This window comes from Neolamprologus multifasciatus, chromosome 12, assembly GCF_963576455.1.
Source record: "Neolamprologus multifasciatus chromosome 12, fNeoMul1.2, whole genome shotgun sequence".
Taxonomy (NCBI): domain Eukaryota; kingdom Metazoa; phylum Chordata; class Actinopteri; order Cichliformes; family Cichlidae; genus Neolamprologus; species Neolamprologus multifasciatus.
This window is the reverse complement of record NC_140450.1, coordinates 28,635,608-28,658,227: the sequence shown is the minus strand read 5'-3', so window position 1 is coordinate 28,658,227 and position 22,620 is coordinate 28,635,608. Positions and strand designations below refer to the sequence as shown.

Genomic DNA, 22,620 nt, shown 5'->3' with positions numbered 1-22,620 from the left:
ACGGAGCCACTCCTTTGTTGCCCGGGCGGTGTGTTTTGGATCATTGTCATGTTGGAAGACCCAGCCTCGTTTCATCTTCAAAGTTCTCACTGATGGAAGGAGGTTTTGGCTCAAAATCTCACGATACTTGGCCCCATTCATTCTGTCCTTAACACGGATCAGTCGTCCTGTCCCCTTGGCAGAAAAACAGCCCCATAGCATGATGTTTCCACCCCCATGCTTCACAGTAGGTATGGTGTTCTTGGGATGCAACTCAGTATTCTTCTTCCTCCAAACACGACGAGTTGAGTTTATACCAAAAAGTTCTACTTTGGTTTCATCTGACCACATGACATTCTCCCAATCCTCTGCTGTATCATCCATGTGCTCTCTGGCAAACTTCAGACGGGCCTGGACATGCACTGGCTTCAGCAGCGGAACACGTCTGGCACTGCGGGATTTTATTCCCTGCCGTTGTAGTGTGTTACTGATGGTGACCTTTGTTACTTTGGTCCCAGCTCTCTGCAGGTCATTCACCAGGTCCCCCCGTGTGGTTCTGGGATCTTTGCTCACCGTTCTCATGATCATTTTGACCCCACGGGATGAGATCTTGCGTGGAGCCCCAGATCGAGGGAGATTATCAGTGGTCTTGTATGTCTTCCATTTTCTGATGATTGCTCCCACAGTTGATTTTTTCACACCAAGCTGCTTGCCTATTGTAGATTCACTCTTCCCAGTCTGGTGCAGGTCTACAATTCTTTTCCTGGTGTCCTTCGAAAGCTCTTTGGTCTTGGCCATGGCGGAGTTTGGAGTCTGACTGGTTGAGGCTGTGGACAGGTGTCTTTTATACAGATGATGAGGTCAAACAGGTGCCATTCATACAGGTAACGAGTGGGGGACAGAAAAGCTTCTTACAGAAGACGTTACAGGTCTGTGAGAGCCAGGGATTTTCCTTGTTTGAGGTGACCAAATACTTATTTTCCACCCTGATTTACGAATAAATTCTTTACAAATCCTACCATGTGAATTCATGGATTTTTTTTTCACATTCTGTCTCTCACAGTTGAAGTGTACCTCTGGTGCAAATTACTGACCTCTGTCATCATTTTAAGTGGGGGAACTTCCACAATCGGTGGCTGACTAAATACTTTTTTGCCCCACTGTACATGTACCAAATCTGCTTGAAGAAGACATTTGGTAAAGATACACTGTCTTCACACTTAAGAAGATCATTTCAAATTGTAGGTAATGACCAAAAAAAGAAAAGAAGGTAAATTATGACAAAGATGGAGAACAACATGTTTAAAGCACCTAACTTAACCTTATACATTAATACTTTATCAACCAGTGTCAAAACGGATGATTCCGTAAAAGCTAATGATGATAACTACAATAAGCTGTGCTTCTAAAATTCCTGCATGTGTTAGCTTGGGGCACTGTGCTAGTTTGTCCTCTGTAAACCCTGCTGTGTTTTCACATCCTCCTTCTCTCAGCACAGCATATGGCATTTTTATAGGGGGGAGAGGACACAGTCAAGCAGATAGATCACAGATGATTGCATTTTCTTCCTCATGCCGTCCTTTGCCTTCTCCTCCTTCTCTATATCAGCCAGGGTAGGAGGGGGTTTTCATGAGGAGCACTGCACGTGCCGCCTCATATTTAATTACTTAGGCATGTAGGCTAAAGCAACACAACAATTCCATTTCACTGCAGCCCCCTGAGATTTTATCCCTGTGTACAAAGCATGTTGCATGTGTGTGTGTTGCGTACCCTATTTATTTCTCTGCCTGCTGTTCCACATGGAGACTCTGAGCATGGGAGACCTGGTGTGTGTATCTGTGTTTGCAGATGGCAGGAATGCCAGGTCGGAGTGAGTGGGAGGAGAGTGATTATAGGCTGTGTTGCTTCTTTATAGGTGTGTTTGGGGGTAGCCTATATCTTTAATAAGATTGTTATCATATTGTATTTGTATGTGGGTGTTTTACATTATAGAACAACTGCTGATCTTACTGTGTATGCACCAACTAAGTGTCTCACTTGCTTGCAGGATATTATGATTGAAACATATAGCTGAAGTGAAGACTTTTTCTTCTTCTTCTTTTTAAATTGACCATAGCAATAGCTCAGGTAGGCCATTAAGTCTAGCTCAGTTGCAATACCACCAGATCAAGTCATCTTCATTCAAGCATGCATCACCTGATGCCTCAGTTGATTGTCTTCTATCCAGCTGGCAAATCTCTAATGTGTAATCACACATTACAGAGCATCTGCAAACCACTCTGCAACCCACCTCCACCCCAATGCTTCCTCCCTATATCTGACATAATCAATGTAGGATTTGTTGTTGTGGATGTTTTATTGTAGAAAGATACAGACCTCTCCCTGACTCTTTCCTTTTTCTTTTTTTCCCCCGTCTTCTAAAGATATATAATCTCAATACAAAAATATAACATTATAATCTGTAATTTCACAGTCCACACAAATTTTTGGTATCATTTAAGTAGTTATTTGTCTAAAAAGACAAATGATGTTGGTTTACATTTGTAAAGCACAAATAGTGAAAAATATGCAAAGCTGAAAATAAAGGTGCTGTATTCTTTTTTAAAAAAATATTATATCACATAAAATACTTTGATGAACCCACTCCTTCCTGCTGTGTTAGACTAAATTAGTCCTTGGGGTTGTCGTCGTTGCCTGCTCTGTTCTGTGATGGGTTTTGCTCTTCATGCCTTTTACGTTCCATTATTGCACACTGAAGGGTGGGAAAGTCTCAGTAAAGAGTTATACCACCGTATATAAATTACTGCAGGTGGAACTAGCAATCTTCTCTTGGCAATAGAGTTGTTAACGCTAGTGTATTTTCAGTTTAAACTATGAATAATTGTGTGACTTATCCTTAAACAAAGGAATTTCAGGCCAAACAGGTTAATACATACCATATAGTGAAGCATTGTGCTGGTGTACTGTGGAGACGTTTTTTGGCTGTGGGAACTGGAGCTGAATGCAAGCAATGTACAGAGACATCCTTGATGATAAAAAGGACGACGACCCTAAACGCACAGCCAAGATAACAAAGTAGTGGTTTCGGGAAAACTCTGTCAATGTCCTTGAGTCGCTTCAGCCAGACCCAGAGTTGGCTCTCTTTTGGCTCTCAGCGAAGGCGGTCGTACTTTTCTCCTCTCCTGCCCTTATCTTCCCTGCTTAGCTTCTTATGTCCTTGTCTTGTCTTGTGTTTTTACTTACTTTTCCCTGGAACACTCTCTCACAGTTTGTTCTCTAAAACCTAAAAGAGGAATTATGGATTTGATCAACTGGTCTCTGAATGCAATTGACACCCCTTCTCAACGAGAAGTCAGGGCTCGGGTGAGCCTGACTGCTGAAGATATCTACCTATTTGGAACCATGATAACAGGGTTCTTGCTGATTGGAGCTGGCTTGGCCCTGGCTTATCGAAGAATTAAGGAAGCGGAACCGGCTGTTCAAACCCCCACAAGGCTGCCCGCTGGGATTGAAATGATGGGACGAGGCGCGAGTTTCTCAAAATGGGCTCATTGAGTGCAGCACGGAGAAGATCTTGGAGAACCCACGGCTGCTGTGAATACTCAGAACAAGACCTCTGAGTGAAAAACTGGATTACATCTGGAGGGGCTAGCTCGAATAACACCTTTGAGCACAAATTCGATCACATCTTGGGGAAGTGCACTGCGGTCGTGAGTTCTCAGAACCTGCTCTTTGAGCAAAAAGAATGACAACATCACGGAACGTAAGTTTGGATAACATCATAGAAAGCACACAACTCTCCAACGGGAGATTGAGAGACCAGTGTTGGACTGTTAGAACAGCTTTGAAATTCATATGAGTTGTTCGCACTAAAGTAAAAACCATCATCACTTCATGTGGAGACCCCTTCGGCGCCAGCTGCGGCCTCAAGGCTGGAGCTGAACAAAACACCCTGATAACGACTGTGTTTAGACTGTTCCCCCCATTCCATGCAAGGCCACATGGGTTGGCTGGAAGACTGTTTACTTAGCCTGGCGGGGCGAAGGACACTGTCTCAGCTGAACTCTGGACACACACACACACATACACTGATCTGCACACACTGACCCCCCCTCCCTTTCCAAATGCCTTCGATGCTTGTGCCCTACCGGGGAAGATGGCAGTCGACTGGACCAGCGCAGACATGCTGCAGGACCGGATGCGCTGTCAACACCGGCTCTCTCTTACCCTTTACCTGCCCCTGTTGCTTGTCTTGTGTTTCTATGGTGTATTGATAGTCATGTGCTTTTTGTGCTGAGGTGTTTTTTCTGTTATCAAACTGTTCTCCCACTAGGAGCTCAGTCTGAGTGGAGTTTTTTTTCTCCTCCTCTTACCTCATGTTATGTATTTTTGTTGTTTTTTTCCTATCAGCCTACCTTTCTGACATGTCTCCCCAATGTGATGTTTGTGTAAAGTTGGTCAGAAGGTTCCTTTGTAAGTGCGCATGCACCATTAGCGTGCTGCCTGCTGTAACCCTAATTTCCTTCGGGATTAATAAAGTATTCTGATTCTGATTCTGATTCTGAACCCAACTGAACATCTATGGAGAGATCTGAAAATGGCTGTGCACTGACCCTCCCCATCCAAGTTGATGAAGCTTGAGAGGTTCTGCAAAGAAGAATGGGAAAAACTGCCCGAAAATGGATGTGCCTAGTTTGTAGCATCCTACAGAAAGGCTTGAGGCTGTAATTGCTGTCAAACGTACTTCGATAAAGTACTGAGCAAAGACTGAATGCTTCTATGCATTAGCATTCATATTACACATTTCAACCCACTATTTTATTGTCATTATGGGGTTTTGTGTGTAGATTTTAAAATAAAAAATTAATGTAACTGTTTTTGAATAAGGCTGTAACCATGGCAAAATGTGTGACATGATGCATTGAATATGGGTACAATATACCCTACATACAGAAAGTATGCTGGCAAGATGGTGGCTCAGTGGTTTGCACAGCAAAAGACACCTGAGGTTAAACACTGGCCAAAAGCCTTTCAATATGAAGTTTACATGTTGTCCCTATGCTTGCACAGATTTCCTTGAGGATTTGTGATCTCTCCCATCATTAAAAAAAACATGCCGTATAAAGGTGTCCTTGACGGTAGAGGTGGCATTGGTCCCTGGGTCCTGCATGTTTCCAACAGCTAATTCTGAGGATGTGTTAAATACAGAGAGTGAATTTCCCTGAGGGGATTAATAAAGGATAAGTTAATTTATACAGTACAAAGGTTGACTGACCCCATTATTTGCTAGAATAAGAGTTTCTTTTCTTTTCTTTTTTAATTAGCAAGGAATGAAGGCCTTTTGAATCATAGATATGGTTAGTGAGCTAATTGCACTCAATCAAGACTGTTCCTCATTTCAGAGGTAGTAGATTGAACTGCTGTGACTTTTTTTCTTCTGCAGACCCACCCACACTCAGCTATATATGTATTGTATACCGTGCCAGTTTCTCAATGTTCCTGCCATATGGATGTTTTATGCCATGCAGATGATTGTATTTATTTCCTGTTTTTCTGGATGGCAAAAGCAACGACACCGTCCTCTGTGTAGGGCAGGGGAGATGGATAAGCTTTGTCATGAAAGAAAACTAGAGCAAATTTTTGAATTTGTTTGTCTTTAAATCTTTATGTATTTCACTTATTTTCATGTAACATAATTATAATAAAATAGAAAGTGAACGTAATGTGTGAGAAAAATACTAAAGTAGCTACTTACATGAATCAATCATATTGATATATGAGACATATTGAGCCACTGACCACCGAAAGGATATGAAAGCAATTAAAATGGTTATTAAAATTGGAAAATCTTCATATAAATGTCAGTTCATTTCCATTTCCATATTTTAGTAAGCTATAAAAATATGTAATAGAAAGCTTTCATTCTTTTTCCCTTCCCGACTGTAGCCAAGATCAGCCTGTAACTGTGTTGAGTGATGGCAGATAGCGAGTATGGATTCAGGACATTAACAACTCCTCTCACAGAGTGCTGTGGTGATGTAACCTACTTGCAGTGAAGAGGGCCTTAGAGAGAAAAAGCTCAGACAGCCTGTTTAGGTGGAGAGAATCCTGTGAAATGTTTGTGAGTCACTTTTCTATGTTTGACAGCAACAGTTGTGCAAAATAGCTCAGAGTGAAGTCTTGCACTTGTGTCTCTACAGAGCAGCCAGAGCATTTGGAGAATACCTGTCCAATACCAATCCAGAGAACCGCAACGGAGCAGGTAGGTGGCACACTTAATATCTACACGGAAATATCAGTTTCTCCGGCTTCACACGTATTTCCTACTCCCAAAAATACCTTAAAATATTTCTGTGTGAAATATTGGCCTGTGACATGTTGGATAATCAGTTATTAAAATATTTTAAAAATGCTGATGTTTATGTAATAAACGCTTAGCTTCAGGGTGCAGTCACACCACAACAGCAATGTTTCACAGGTTATCCCCAAAACCATAAGTATTTGATCACCCTAAAATCAGCTGCAGCGAACTATACTGATCTTGTCACCTGGTAAGTGCTGAAAAATTGGAATTGGAAATTGGGCAAGTGTAAGTCTCTGAACAATTTTGACAGGGGCCAACCTGTGAGGGCAGGGTGACTGGTTCAGAAAATCTCCAAAACAGCACGTATTGTGGGTGGTTCCCAGAATGCAGTGGTTAGAGCTTACCAGAAGTGGCTGCAGACCATGTGGACAAGTTCAAGGCATCAGTGTTCCTTGATGGCAGTGGCTTCTTGAAGGACATGTATGGTATGGTATAAGGAACTTGACAGAGAACTGACTCCAGATTGCTCTATCCTGCTGCTCGATTCTGTTGTGAATCCTGATACTACAGGACACCATCAGAGGTCTTCTAAAGTCCATACCTCAACAATTCTAAGCAGGTTATCTTAATGTTGCAGATTACTGATATATCTGCAAGTTCTTCCCCCCTGCTGCTGGCAAGAGGATTATCATATTGTAGGGTTTTTACTTTAACATGTAAAGCACTTTAAGATGACTGCTTTTGTAAACTGATTGTGAAAAAAACAAAACTGAATTGGTAATGTAATTGAGGATTGATATTTTCAGTAGTAATTTATATTTGTTAGCATGGCTGTCTTCTGGGACCCGCATGCTCTTTTGAGTGCAAACATGTGGAATACATAAAGTAGCAGAAAACATGACAATTGAGATGGGGCTGAAGTTCGGTGCAAAGTGGCCTGCAGATACGCAGCATCTGTGGGCAGGCTAAAACAGGATTAGTAGTGTTCTTGCCAATTGGGAAGGGTCTGGAAGGGTATCAAGCGAGCTATCAGATGCACTGAGACCAGCTTACCTGCTGGGATTGTGGTTGAGCCTAATTTAGTAACCTACTCAGTCTAATTCTATGCTCAGTTTAATTATATACTGGAAAAGCTGTTGTGACTAACTAGCACTTCCCTTTCCCCTACCTTTGCAATATCGCTTTTCTCTGTATGATTTCAACTTTATAAATGGGAATCTTACAAATCTGTTTGCTTTCCACTCAGTTTTTCTTCAGTATAACTTAGTAAGTAAAGTAAAGTAAAATTTTATTTATAAAGTACCTTTCAATATAAAAATCAAAAAGTGCTTCACAGAAACTAGAACCTAAAAATAAAAATCAACCAAAAGCAAGTTTAAAAAGATGAGTTTTTAGCTGTTTTTTAAAAGAGACCACGGAGTCCGCAGATCTCAGGCTCAAAGGGAGAGAGTTCCACAATCTTGGGGCCACAGTTACAAAAGCTTTGTCGCCTTTTGTTTTCAGCCTCGTGTGTTGGACAACCAGCAAGCCCTGGTCACATGACCTCAGGGACCTGCTGGGAATGTATGGATGTAAAAGTTCACTTATATATGTTGGTGTTTGTCTGTGCAGAGCCCTGAAAGTCAAGGTCAAAACCTTAAAGTGGATTCTGAATTTATCGGGGAGCCAGTGCAGCTGAATCAGCAGGGGTGTGACATGGGAGTACTTGGAGGACTTGATCAGAAGCTTTGCAGCAGTGTTCTGAACAACTTGCAGATGCTCCAAAGAGGCTTTACATAAACAAGTAAACAAAGAATTACAATAATCCAGACGAGATGAAACAAATGCATGAATGACAATTTCTAATTCGGAGCGCGATACAATGGGACTCAGCTTAGCAATGTTTCTCAAGTAGGGATGGGTATCGTTTAGGTTTTATCCGATACCGGTGCCAAACCGGTACTTTTGAAACGGTGCCGGTGCTTAAACGGTGCTCAAACCGGTGCTTAAAGAATGGAGAACACAAAATTGGTCCAAAAACCTCTCATGTTTAGCTGTTTTTTTGTAAAAAGATAACAATGTTAGCCTTTTTTGCAGCTATGGGGCATATATGGTATCACTCTTGGCTGGAAGCAGTGCTTAAACAATGGAAAAAACACAAACTTTGTCCAAAAACCTCTCATGTTTAACTGTTTTCCACTTTTTCTTTGGTCATTTTAGCCTTTTTGGCCAGGGTGAAGGGAGTATCTGCCATCAAACAAGAAGACAGCCGCATGTAACTACGACGGTGTTTGCTAGTTCACCTTACGTGCATTAATGTAATAACGTGGTTAGCCTACTCAACGTAAATTACAAACGAACAACATTAAGCTACTCACGCAGAGAAGAATGGCTGCTGCTGCCATCATCATCCGTCATCATTTCTGCTACACTAGCAGGGCTCCGGGTCCGATAACAGGCACCACACCCGCAGTAGATGTGCACGGTGTGAGGTCTCGCAGCAAGCTATCAAATACGGCGCATTTCTCGGCTTTAAAAAAAACGCTATGCGTCGGCAGGTGTTTCATCGGATTTGAGGTGTTACCTCCTTTGACAGTATCACAGTATCAGCTTAAAGCACTTGTTGTAGGCTGCTGAGTTTGCATATTTTGCTGTGAAGTACAGCCAGACTTTTGACCGCTTCACTTTGGGCATTTTAATCTGTAGCTCTGCTCTAAAAGAACGTACGTACCTGGACCCGCCTACTATCCTCGGAAATGTAAAATGATTGGCTAGAATCTAAAGTGTATCACAGCTCAGGAAAAAAAAAAGCACCGAAATAAAGCACCGAAATGTGTGCTGCTTTTCGGTCTGGTTACTACCGTTTATGTCAGAACCGGTGCCATCATGGCACCGGACACCAGTACCCATCCCTATTCTCAAGTGATAAAAACAGGAGCGAACCAGAGATTTTACATGGGCATCCAAAGTCAGAGTTGAGTCAATAGTAACACCAAGGTTCCTGATAGACAGTTTGGCAAATGTAGCAAGTGGACCCAAGTTTTCCATAACACTAGGTACAAAATGTTTAGGAGCACAAACAAGGACTTCAGTCTTCTCCTCATTTAGTTGAAGAAAGTTTCCAGCCATCCAACCTCTAATGGAGTCTATGCACTCATGCAAAATCTGTAGCTTGGAAACATCATGGGGCTTAAAGGAGATATATAACTGAATATCATCTGCATAGCAGTGATACGAAATGTCCTTAAAAGTGCTCAATAAGTGTTGAAGAGAAAGTAAATACAGCAAGAACAATAAAGGCCCCAAAACTGAACCTTGTGGCACACCATAGGCAAGAAAAGTAGAAGAGGAACTGTACTTAGAGGTAGCCACAGAAAAGGATCATTCATGCAAATAGGATTCAAACCAGTCCAAAGCAGCCCCAACCAACCTATCTAGCAGAATATGATGGTCCACAGTATCAAAGGCGGAGGTCAGGTCCAACATCAACAGAACGGAGCATTCTCCTGCTCACATCTCATCAAAATGTCGTTGGAGACTCTAAGAAGTGTAGTTTCAGTAGAGTGAGCTCTACAAAAGCCAGATTGGAATTCATCCAGAATGCTGTATTCATCTAGAACAGCTATAAGCTGCTTAGCCACAACCTTTTCTAAAATCTTAGCAATGAACTGTAATTTTGAAATCGGTCTGTAGCTACTAAGAAGAGAAGCATCAAGATTAGGGTTTTTTTTTAACACTGGGTGAATGACAGCATTCTTACAATAAACAGGGACCTGACCAGAAACAGTGAGGTATTGATAATTGTGAGCACACAGGGACCAATAGACTGAAAGACATTTTTAAACAAAGATCCACCTGGGACAGCAGGTGGAGCAGGAGCAACAATATCACTAATGGTGTTGAATAGTACCTTAGACACTAAGTCTGAGAAATAGGCAACCCTCGCATCTCGAACTGAAGTGTTAAAAGAGACTAAAAGGTCCTTTAAATGAAGGAGATGGACATGCAAACGCGTTTTCCTCCATAAACGCTCAACCTTACGGCAGCAACGCTTTGAGAAGCGAATGCTGTCATTTATCCAGGGAGACGACTTTGAAACCGGAGCTAGTCTAGTTTTGACAGGACAAACATTATCTAAAATAGAAAGACAATGATTATTAAAAAGATTTGTTTAAAAAATAAACATCGTTATAAGTAGATAAAACTAAATTAAAGGCATCGGAAAATTAGCACTATACCCATACTTATTTATCCACAGGACACACAAAATGAAAAACTAGCAAGTCCCATTAGATTACACTTGCTTTCAAGCCTGCAGCCATTTATACAGTGAGAAGAACTATTCGTCCTTCATGATCCTACAGGACAACTGGGCTTCTTGGACTGTACCGGCTCATCCATTTCTGAATCTTTCATCTTTCCGCCCTTTGTTTTTTTTCCATCACTATGCCACCTCTCTATTTTCCTCATGTGCTCACAAAAGCTTTGCAGCTAGTAAATGTTTACCACTCTGCTGCCAGAGCTACAAATCCCAAAGAGACACAAGCAAGCTCCCTGTTAACTCTATTTACATAGAAAGCATTTATCTGATGTCCGTTTATGAAAGCTATATAGAAAACAGACAGCATGATTTATTTCTCACTTGCTATGTTTTCTTGTTAATTTTGCTTCATACCCTTTTTCTTTATCCCCAGATCATCTACTGTCTGAAACTTTCTCTGGCCAGGACTCTCCAGACGTCAGTCACTTGCATAACAACAATCTGCCACCACAGAGCCATTGTTTATCCATAGCTAAACCCGCCCAGTCCAGCCAGTCTAATCCCAGCACTAACCCACAGTCTCAATCTCAAGTCAACACTCTCCAGGCTCAAGCATCACTTGGCCCCTCCAAACGGCGACTCTCTGCTGAACGCAGTCTTTCCATAGAGGACCCTCCTGCTGTCAGGGGCTCACAGGGGCCTGTTGCTGTGAAGCCAGCCAGGGTGTACACAATCACCAGGGAAGGCGGGATGACCCTTGGGGGCCGTGGCAGTGAGGAGAGCCTGGAGTTGGAGGTGCTGAAGGGCTCCCAGGAGCAGCCTCTCTCACAGAGCACTTCTGCTGCCAGTCATGGCCTATCCTGCACCAGCCAACCAACCGCCTCAGCTGCCCGTGGCAGCCATCACCGTAGCAGCCATCACCGCAGTAACCAACATCATGCCCAGCAGCATCACGGAGGCCCAACGTCATCATCGCAGCCGCTGCAGAGCTCGGGTAGCGCTGGCAACATTCGTGATTGGGGAATGAGGAGAGGTGGGTCGCGGGATGACTACACCCCAGACTGCGTTGCCTGCATTCGGGCTCCATGCCAAAGTCAGCGCTCCCTGGACCTAGATACCTCACCCCGAGATGGAGGGAAGCAACGCAAAAAACTGGAGAGAATGTACAGCGAGGACAGAGCATCTACAGATGACAGGGGTATAAAACGAAATGTGAAGGTTTAAATGAATAAACAAACTGAGCCTGAATTTAAACACATTCTCGCCATATTTTTATTCACCTCCACTGCTATTTGTAAAGCCTGTGTTTGAATGTAATGCTCACTGACACACACCTTCCTTTTCTTATGTGTGTTTGCAGAGGACAATCCTAACAGCTGGTTCCCCAAAGAGAATATGTTCAGCTTTCAGACAGCCACCACCACCATGCAGGCGTGAGTATGGCATGGAAATCCACCTTCACTCCCACTCTGTGCATCACAGCATCTCGCTGCCATGTTGGCAGGATACGGCCCCAGTCTTTTCCTTCCAAGAGACAAATGTAACATTCTAATACAAAGTCTTAATGAGCTTTCACACATTTCTGCTCGTTGGTTTTATTAATATAGGAAGCCACTTTGACATTTTTTTAGAAATAAGCAGTTGCCCATAGAAAAACTGGATGTTTTAGATCTGTACTGGTAGAAGCACAGTCTAGTAATTTTAACAACATGGTCCAACAAGTGTCCCAGTAAACAATGATACCAGTTGAATGGCATGCACTTGTTTCCAGTGTTGTGCATAGTACTTGTTCCTCTAAACTTAGCAGCCAAGAGTCTTTGAAATCAACACATTTAGAAAGCTGGAAATGTGTTGGTCTAGATCGTGTACGTGCCTTAACCAAGAAACACATACACGCACACACACAACTCCGTTCCAGTCTTGCTGACAGGTTAATTATCACCTATCACCCTAACCTTATAATTATGACTCTCAAACAGACAAAGTGCACCCACCATGATCTTTTTTTCCCTCCTTCTCTCCCACACTCCCTCTTTGCTATCCATATGTCTCACCTTCCTTTTCCCATCTGTTTCCGACTGCCTGTGTCCGTATTAGAGTCAGATTGATATATGGGTCTGACTCTCGCTTTTGATTTAAATGGCAGGCTGAATGATGGATATATCACAGTTTAATTGACTACACATTATTGACTACACATTAAACTAAGTGTTTGGTTATGGCCAGTCCTTGAGAACCAACTGGTGAAATATTTTGGTACACTTTAGATGTACATACATGTACAAATTTCATCAGTCATCATCTCCTCTTCCTCACTTCTTTCAATGTGCATGTCATATTTGAATGCCAGTCCCTGCTCACTTATTTATAGGTAGGATTCTTCCATTTTGTCTCTCCTGAAAATGAGAACTGGAACATAAATCTCACTCCAAAATTTGGGTATGTAGAGTATTTGGCTGGCCCTATTGCTAACTTCTCTTTCATTTTTGTCTCCTCTTCTTCCTCTCCACACTGTGTGGCGGCCTTCCAAACCACGACTGTAGAATATCGTGAGTAAATCTTTCAAACGCCCCCACTGTTCTTCCTTGTTGCTTTTTCTTTTTTTCTTGCTATGCCAGTTAGGTAACTCGCATTGAACTCTGTTCCTCATGTGGCTTTGTGCTAGTCAGTCTACCGTGTCCTTATTCCCCCAACCTCGGTGTCTGCTGGATGGGATGTCAATATGTGGATGTAAGATTAAAGGCAAGGAAGGTTTGGTACGGTAGGAATGAAAAGTAGGTCATGCCAAGCATTATTTAAATAGCAACAATTCTTTGTTGAAATTAACTCCTTTGATATATTTCTGATAAAGACAGTGTAGTTTTTATGTCTGAAAACTAAAACCATGAACTCAAAGCTGTTTTCTTGTGCATAAGTCTATAGATAAATCTTAGTAATGCTGTTTAACCCTCTGAGGTCTGAGTCATACAGCAGCCCTGAAAGGTCAAATGCACACAACTTAAGAAAACAACGGCAAATAGAAAAAAGCTGAATAAAACACATAAGAAAAAAGGAAAAACACAGCATAAGCTCACAAAAAAAATAGCTCACAAAACACAGCGGAGGCTTTTTTGGGGAGACAATAAAAAACTTGCAGAGATAAGTTAGCTATAGCTAACTAGCTATAAGCAGTGAACAGCTAATAGCAGACATGTTTTTACAGTGTTTTATAAATCATGTGATTGAATCACACGTCACCTGCCTCTTTTGTCCCTCACAACACCAATGAAACCTTTGTTTCATTCTTGTAATGTCTCAGTGCAATCCTTTGCACATTTTGCTTCCTGTCCCTTCCATAGCTATACTGTCACATTCATATCTCCATGAAAACACTTTGGTTGTTTTAAAAGATTTTATTTTTTTTTACTCTATGAAACTACACCTGCCTCCTGCTAAAAGATAGTGTAAACTGTATTTTAGTAGGCTGTCAGCTTTTAAATATTGTGATGATGGTTTCAGAGTAAGAACCAGATTATAATGTGTGGTTTCAAAGAGGTTAAGGTGAGAACAGTTCAGTGACCCAGCTTGAGGCTTCAAAAATGGGAATTCAAAAACAAGAAGGGTTGGTGGCAATGTCCAGCTAGTCTAAGAGTGGGCATTTGATTTTCCCAAGGGGTCACAATTAGGACCTACTTGTAACATCTACTATTACCATTAGTGGTTTATAAAGGGATAACATTTCCAATAAAATTACTATTGAGCAGAATTGGACTGAATATTCGGCCCTCTGTAGCAGTCTCAGTTTCTCATTTCTCTTTGGGAAAATTATTTTCCTGGCCCCAGCAATCTATGGTCACATCACTATGTTCTGCAAAAACAGTTGTCTAGTCAGTATCTAACACCATTACTTACACACAGGGGATGTGACTGTGAATCACTTATCTTTAAAGGAATTTAAAGGAATTTAATAAAGGGACATGAGCGTTTTCATACATTATGTGTTTGAACAAGCAGTAATCTAAACTGCAATGTGACCAATCAACGACCAGGGGATAATTTTAGTCTTTTTTTTAAAAATAAGGTTGATTACACATGTGATATCCGTTCTTGCTGGTGTCAAAAGTAGACTGTATGGCTTTGCTGTAAAGAAAGATAAACAAGAGTCTCTAATGCTTTTTGGTTGCTAATGATTCCATCTATTAAGGTAAACTGGGAACTCCTATTAAACTTAGATTACTGGACTTGGTTGATCAAATTCTGGAAACAACATTTTTCCCAAGTTTCTTGGTAGACTTTTAAGGTGACCATGTATCATGTGAGACATGATGAAATTCTAGTTACCTAGATCACACACTTTTTCAAATGTTTGCTAACTCTCATTTGCAACTACCAATCTAGCTGTCAGCAGACATAAAGCCGCCCCCAGTACTGCTTAAGTTTCAATACTTTAATATCTTCAGATCTTTAGTATTATAACTTATCTTCTCATATTTAACTCTCTAAGGTCTAAGTCACCATCATCAGCAAATAACCCAAACCTTAACTCAGAATATGTAGGTGACTTTTGCTTTTAGTGTTTTCACCTTTGATGGCTTAGACCTCACAGGCTTAAGATTATGTAAACCACTGTTTGAAACTATAAAACTGCATGTGCCTACTGCCAAAGACGGTGAAAAATCTGTTTTTCTTCTTCTCTCTCTGCTGGCTGCTTGATAAATTTGGCAGAAAATTTACAGGATTGCTTTATCGCACAATAGAGGAAGTAGGCTGTCAGCTTTTAAATATTCCGGTGATAGCAGATGGTGGAAGGAGGGACAGGCTGAAGGAAACATCTCTTCCAACCTGTTTGTTTTTGCAGTGAGAAGGAACAGAACGTGAGTGAATTCACGAGGGGAAAAAATTCTGCAATAGCAATGCAGAGAGCTTTTGGATAATAATCAGACTCCAGTGAATTCATGAGGCATGTTTTGTCATCCCAGGGCTCATCAGCTGCCTGCCTGTCTGTGTGTCCGTTGGTGAAAACCAAACCGTAGGACCGGACGTTGTTTTTGACATACGCTGTCACAGATGATTCTCATTATGTCTGACGCCCTGTCAGAACCATTACTGTCCCTACTGGGAAAGGCACCTCGGTGTAGGCATACTGTTACACACTTGGCAGAATGGTTAATAATGTGTTGCAAAAATTTTGGTGCAGAAATATTTCTCAGTACATCAAAATGTGAAGCAGAGGTTTGCAGAGATGTCACATCTCAGCACTGGTCTGATAATCCATTTCTGACGTTTAACTGGGTTCTCTTTCAACCTCCTACAAGTAAGGGAACACAATGAGTTTCTATGCTATCAGGAAATAGCTAGTCTTTCCTAGAGGCTTTTCATAAAGATGAGATAAATTGGTCAGAAGACAGCCAGGGCAACAAGTTCTAAAAGCCTTGATTAGGCTTGACCTTTTGAGACCTACACAAAATAATAAGACCCCACCAACCAAAGAAAATACATCCCATAATGGCTGTTGAAGCTGCACAAAAAAGAATTTAACATTCATATTTAAATGAATATAAAATCGTCTTTTGTTCCCTCAGTGTCTTTTCCTACATTGTGGTTGTAGTTTGTGAGTGTGTGTGCGTGAGTGTACATGCAATTATCCTCAATGTCCTCTGCCTTTGGTGGATTAGATGTCCCTGTGCTTTAACTACTCACCAAAGCTAACTAAACTCTCACTAACCCTACTGGACTTCAAACCCCTCACCTTTGACACCTTTAGTGTCTTCCCATACCACCCTAACTAAACTTTATGCCCGAACCCAACTAGACCCTATGGGCTTTTTAGTTTCCTTTTGTTACTGTGTGGCATTTTAGTTAGCTTTGTTTATAACAAACATGAACTTAAAAGCTGCATTAATTTCTAAGCTCACCAGATATAGCAAGTAATAGTAGAGTTTTTTAGCCCTTGGGTCAGATTGGGTTCAGACAAAAAATCCTTGGTTGCTGTCAGGCGCAGCTAAAACGAAAACCTATATTTCCAAACAAAACAACTTAATGCTTTGACGTCCCGGCAGGGCTTTCCGAGGCATTGCTGAGAGAAAGAGACGGAAAAGAGAGCAGGAGGCAGCCACCATGATGGAGAGGTACCGTGCCCTGTCCTGTCCTGTGTGGTGCTGTTATAGTTACCCTATTACCCAACAAAGAAAACAACTTCTTGAAAAGAAATGCCTTTTATCCGATTTTAAAATAAGTCTTTTCAACCTCGTTTCTATTTATATTTCAAGTGTTGTAGACCAGGGGCCGGAAACCCTGGGCACTCATGCTGGCACGCGAAGGGTTAACTGATGGCACAACATGCACAGAGAAGGTGCAGTAAAAAATAAATATCTATTACCAGTGCACATCACAAATTAGCTTGCATAGACACATTAGTTGTGCCATTTCTTAATCATTGCATCTTAGCTAACAACCCCACCCACCGAGTTCAACTTGTAATTGGCTAAAAATCACTTAGCCTACCAGCGAGAGGGATGTTGCTAACTAATCAGTCCTGTGAAATATGGCCTTGAAGCAAGCGAAAAAAATATAATTTTATGATCACGTATTCGCCAAATCGTCTTTTATGACGGGGGTTTTGTTCAACAGAAAGATAGTGCTGTGTGTGCTCTTTTCCTTGAGAGTGTTATTTTCCAGACCTCCAGTGCCAAGTATGATCCCCAGATAAGAGAACTGGCAAAATACAAAGTGTGGGGGGGGGGGGATCACATTAACATGTATATCCCTGTAATAACAAGCATGTCTTATTGGCCCAGTTTATTTTTTCTTATCATTGTTATGAGGAGACCATAAATAGCATTTGCATTTTTTGTTGTATAGTTTCTTTGCTGTTCTTGTTATGGATAAAAAGTGTTTTTTGAAAAAGCTGATCTGGTCTCTGCCAGCATCTGTGTGTAATTGTTGCTATGCAGCGTTATTAAATTTATTGTTAATACAATGGTTATTATGGCACATTGACTTCACTGGACATGACCTGAACTATGGTGCATGCATTCTGTGATAGCAGAACTTCATTGAGAAGTTTTTGGTATGACCACACAATTTTCATTTACCAGCTGTCCTAATTGCACAACTTGTAAGCTCATTCACTTCCTCACGATGAAATGAACATTTTTCTTTTGTTTTTCAACAAACTGGAGGACAACTACTCTCTATTGCACAGTCACATTTACAAAGGAACATGATCAGACTTCTATGGCGTGACCTAAAAAAACTCTGAAAAAAGTTCAGAGTTGCAAGAGAAGATGACCTTGATGTAAGGTCAGCCACGTAAAAATGATGAACATCTAATCATGCTTTCTGTATTAATGTTCCTGTTACTCTAATCTAGACCATCTGAATCTTGATAGGGTGATGTTTAACCAGCGCACAGTAAACCCAGCACTCAAGTGTTTTTCTGTTTGCTGGTGAACATTCACTTTGTGTATTTTGACTCTCTGCAACTCTGAACTCACCGTGCCTTCCAATCCCTACCTACGGGGCAATCACATGTGTGTGTGTGTGCGTCGTGAATTGTGGAGGCTGTGGGTGGCAGGTTTAATAAATGTTCCTCACTGAACACTGAAGTGTAAAAATGGGTCTGTCAATATATTGCTGCAGCTCTGCACTCTGTGGCTGGCAGTCAAAGCCAATGAATTGATCAATATTTGGCAACGGGCCTCACATCCACCAAGGCTGAGACATTCCATATGCTGTATGAGCTTGTGTGTGTGTGTGTGTGTGTGTGTGTGTGTGTGCGCGCGCGCACGCATGCGTGCGTGTCACATAGAGTGCAATGCTTTTAATAGAAATGTACATCTCAGTTAGTTTCAAAAATTAAATTATTCATGGTTGAATAAGTGTTTTGTAAGGTCACAGCAGGAAAGCGAAGGTTAGGGGCAATTTATTTGCAGAAATATGAATTCACACATACATATACTGGCAGGAATTTGACTTTATTATCTTGGTGTGCAGGTGGTAGATTTAAAAAGCTAGTTGTCACACAGTATGAAAATACAACTCTGACTGACGGATGGGTCCCCCTCTCCTCTGAGTCATCTCTCTATTTTAGGCGCTGCCTTCACCATTCCTGCAATCAACACTGACATGTCAGGGGTGTTTTTGGATTGCCTCCAACTGTGCTCTGGATTCAAATATCTTTAAATGATGCATGTAGGGATGTGAGCTTTGCATTTCGCTTTTGCATGTTTCTTTTTGCTATTTAGCCATGATGAAACTAGAAAATTATGTTGGTAGTTGCTTTTGTTGCTATGTTACCCCTGCATCAGATTGATGACCTGTCCAGGGTGCACCCAGTTTTGTGCAGTGCCACCAAAAACAGATACTATATGGGGCAGACAACCTTTAATAGAGGTGGGGCTTATTATAAATAATTAGCTATAGGGTTGCGACCCATTCTCATCAGTTTCCTTGAACCTTATCACAGTACCATGTGCCTCAACTACATAGAGCAGAAGAGTCCACACACTGATTTACCCGTTCATCCTATTTTTGATGTGATTTTTGCAGAAAGCTAGATAAGTAACCTTAGCTACCCAACAGCAAGGAAGACAAAATAGACACATAAAACAAAATAGAATCTATGGCTTAACCTCTAGGAAGTAGAAGCAAACCAATGCCACAAACAAAACCACAAAGTTATCTTTTAGCCTTAGCCTCTGTGTCCTTGTCTTGTCTCGTGTGTATTACTTTCCCTGGAACACTCTCTCACTGTCGTTCTCTAAAACCTAAAAGAGAATTATGGATTTCATCAACTGGTCTCTGAATGCTATTGACACCCTTTTCTCAACGAGAAGTCTGGGCTCGGGAGAGCCCGAGTGCCCTGGAGGGACTTTCCCTGCCGGATACACGATGGACGGGTGGCAGAACTGGAGGGTCATGTGCCTGGCGGGACTGTCGATCGAGGACGCTGAAGATATCTACCTATTCGGAACCATGATAGCAGGGTTCTTACTGATCGGAGCTGGCTTGGCCCTGGCTTATCGGAGAAATAAGAGAGCGGAACCGGCTGTTCAAACCCCCCCAAGGCTGCCCGCTGGAATCGAAGCGATGGGACGAGGCGCGACCTCTCACAATGAACGCAGCATGGTTAACACCTTGGAGACGCTTACAGCTGCTGTGAAGACTCAAAACAACACCATTGAGCGTATGGTGGGATACATCAGAGAGAGGCCTGCTCAAAATGAGACCCTTGAGCGAAAGTTGGATCAGATCGCGGAACGGATCACTGCAGTTGTGAGGTCTCAGAATCAAAAGAATGACAACACCACGGAACAGAAGTTTGATACCATCATGGGGAGGCTCGCGGCTCTCCAACGGGAGATTGAGAGACCAGCGTCAGAGTGTTAAAGAACAGCTTGAAATTCTCCTGAGCTGCTCGCATAAAAGAAAAATCAACAACATCAACATCATAATGCGGACACCACCACAGCGCCAGCTGCAGGCCCAAGGCTGGAGCCGAACAAACACTCCATGATAATGACTGTGTGATGACTATTCTTCCCATCCCATGCAAGGCCACCTGGGTTGGCTGGAGGACTGTTTACTTAGCCTGGCAGGGCGAAGGACACTGTCTCAGCTGAACTATGGACACGCACACACATACACTTACACTGATAAGCACACACTCATCCCCCTCCCTTTCCAAACGCCTTCGATGCTTGTTTCCTGCGGGGGAACACGGCATGCTTATATATATATATATATATATATATATATATATATATATATATATATATATATATATATATACAAATACAAATACAAATACTGGTGGCCACCAATGCTCACCCTCAACCTGGTATAAATATGAAAAGTGACTTCCTTCTTGAGTTATGCCATTCATAAGATTTTCACAAAACTTGACCTCTAAGCTTGATCTTGAGGTGGAGGTGACTGTGATTTGAACTCCTCCAAGATTTTTAGTAGATGCACTTATGATGTCAATTTGAACCCTCTATGTCACATTGTTGGAGTCAAAAATGGAGTCAACATCAAGCGATTATGAGAATGTTGTAATGTTTCTAAACAAGTGAAGGAAGAAACAGAGATTCTGGGTTCATCCAGTTCTCACGAGAACAGAGCAGCAGGGAGAATTTCATGGAATCCGGAAAACCTTTGTACATATTTCAGGATGTCAGTGGGACAGTTTAATCCTGTCTGATTTTCATTGAATTTATCTCAATTTTTTATTTTTTTTCATAAAAAAGAAATTAGAACCTTTATGCTATACTTAGCATGCATGTGTTAGGACTATAGGAGGAAGTCAGAGTAACCAGAGGGAATCCACATAAGCACGAAGAAGAATAGACATGAGTCTAAGCCCCAAGAAGCTCAGCTGCATATCTGCAGTGGATAAGACGTGCAAAAACAATACAATCTATATTGTACTATAATTATCAGTCAATTAAAAACAGACTTTTGCAAGTCTGCTTCATTTTAATAAAATAACTGTTCTTTAACATTTTACCATGCAACCAAAGAAAACTGTGATGATTTTTCTAAACTGTGAAAAATAAACAACAAATTGCAGACTTTATTTACTGTTTTGAGCTTTTGAGTTCGGACATCTGCCATGAACTGGAAGGGTTCACCTCAAACACCAGCTCACTGTCAGTGATACTTCACACAAAGATAGTACACAAAGGTAATTGTGATTATTAACCATGGTGAACTGATGAAGTTTTTGGACATTTGTATTTTTCAATGGTAGCTTGAAAGTTGGGGAGTGGCTGTAGCTCAGGAGGTAGAGCAGGTCTCTACTAATTGGAAGGTTGGTGGTTTGATCCCTGGATGCAAGATACTGAACCCCAAGTAGATCTCTGATGCATCCATTGGAGTGTGAATGTTGGATAGAATACACTGAAATAAGGGGAAAAGTGCTTGTATGAACGAGACATGTTGTATAAAGCACTTTGTCTGCTCGGGTAGAGTAGAAAGGCCCTATATAAAGAGCCAATCCTTTTACATTATAAAATATACCGTTAAACCCCTGGTCCTCTATTCCCAATTAACATCCACTTTTTTGTTGTTGGGGATTTTTTTTTTAATGATTTTCTATTTGAGTGGCTAAAACAGGTGACAATTCTATTAAATGTTTCGATGTTAAGCACCCCACTTCCTAACCCTAGATGAATTTCAGTCCATATGCACAAAACACCCACTGGATATTTAGATGTGATCACTGGTAATTTATCAGTAGCCTGACCCTAATCAAGATGCCCCATCATCTTCTGCTCTGTTCTTCTCTATGTATGTTTTTAAGTTTGAAGCATTTTCTCTCTTATTTTTTTTTATATTCTTGATATGCTTCGTCTCCTTCTTTTTTTCTCTAAATTGATAGAAATTTTCGCAAGCACCTTCGGATGGTGGGCAGTCGCAGGATGAAGGCCCAGAGTGAGTCTTTGCATTTGTTTCTGTTGGCATGTGTGTGCATTGTCAAAACACTACCATGCATTCATGCTCTCGAGTGTGTACCATGACATCACAGTGGATGTTCATTTGATGTTTTTCATGCTTTATGCATGTAGCATCAGTAGTGTGGACGTGTGTATATATTTTGTTAGAGTATACTAAACATTATTCCTTAAACTCCTAATTGATGGCAATTTTATTGCTATGCAGTGTTTAGACGGTCTTTGTATTTGTTCATTATTGTGAGACTTGTGCCATTTGTATGATATTGATTGTGCACTATATTGAACTGAAAGGCAATTTCTGTTTAACAAGACAGAATCCCAGCTAGTTTATGTGTGGTGTTTGTTTAGCTGTGCAGTTCTGAGTATGTGCTATTTTTTTAAATATCTGATATGGTTTTTTTTTCTTTTTTAATGTGTAAAGTATTTCCTCTAAATATATTCACATTGTTATTTGACATTAAGGGAAAAAGCGTCCTTGGTTTGAACTCCCACCAGGCTAATCTCAAGACTTTGATGATGAGATTGTATACATTTTTATTACAAATGGTTTAAATATTTACAAAATACAAACATAAAGCAAAACAAAACAAAATACAGCTGTAATGCTTTAATAATTTAAAGATACTTGTGTTTTGGGTATGTTCATAGAAAATCTGTGA

General features: G+C 41.2%; 1 protein-coding gene across 1 annotated transcript in view; it reads left to right on the top strand.

The window, feature by feature from the left end:
- The window catches only part of nsmfb (NMDA receptor synaptonuclear signaling and neuronal migration factor b), a 73,288-nt gene that overhangs the window by 13,903 nt on the left and 36,765 nt on the right, over nucleotides 1-22,620 (top strand). The window contains exons 2-7 of the mRNA XM_085180756.1: nucleotides 6,180-6,241; nucleotides 10,957-11,721; nucleotides 11,884-11,956; nucleotides 13,067-13,072; nucleotides 16,562-16,630; nucleotides 21,886-21,938. Coding sequence (XP_085036882.1) covers nucleotides 6,180-6,241; nucleotides 10,957-11,721; nucleotides 11,884-11,956; nucleotides 13,067-13,072; nucleotides 16,562-16,630; nucleotides 21,886-21,938 — 1,028 coding nt within the window. The remainder of the gene's footprint in view (nucleotides 1-6,179; nucleotides 6,242-10,956; nucleotides 11,722-11,883; nucleotides 11,957-13,066; nucleotides 13,073-16,561; nucleotides 16,631-21,885; nucleotides 21,939-22,620) is intronic.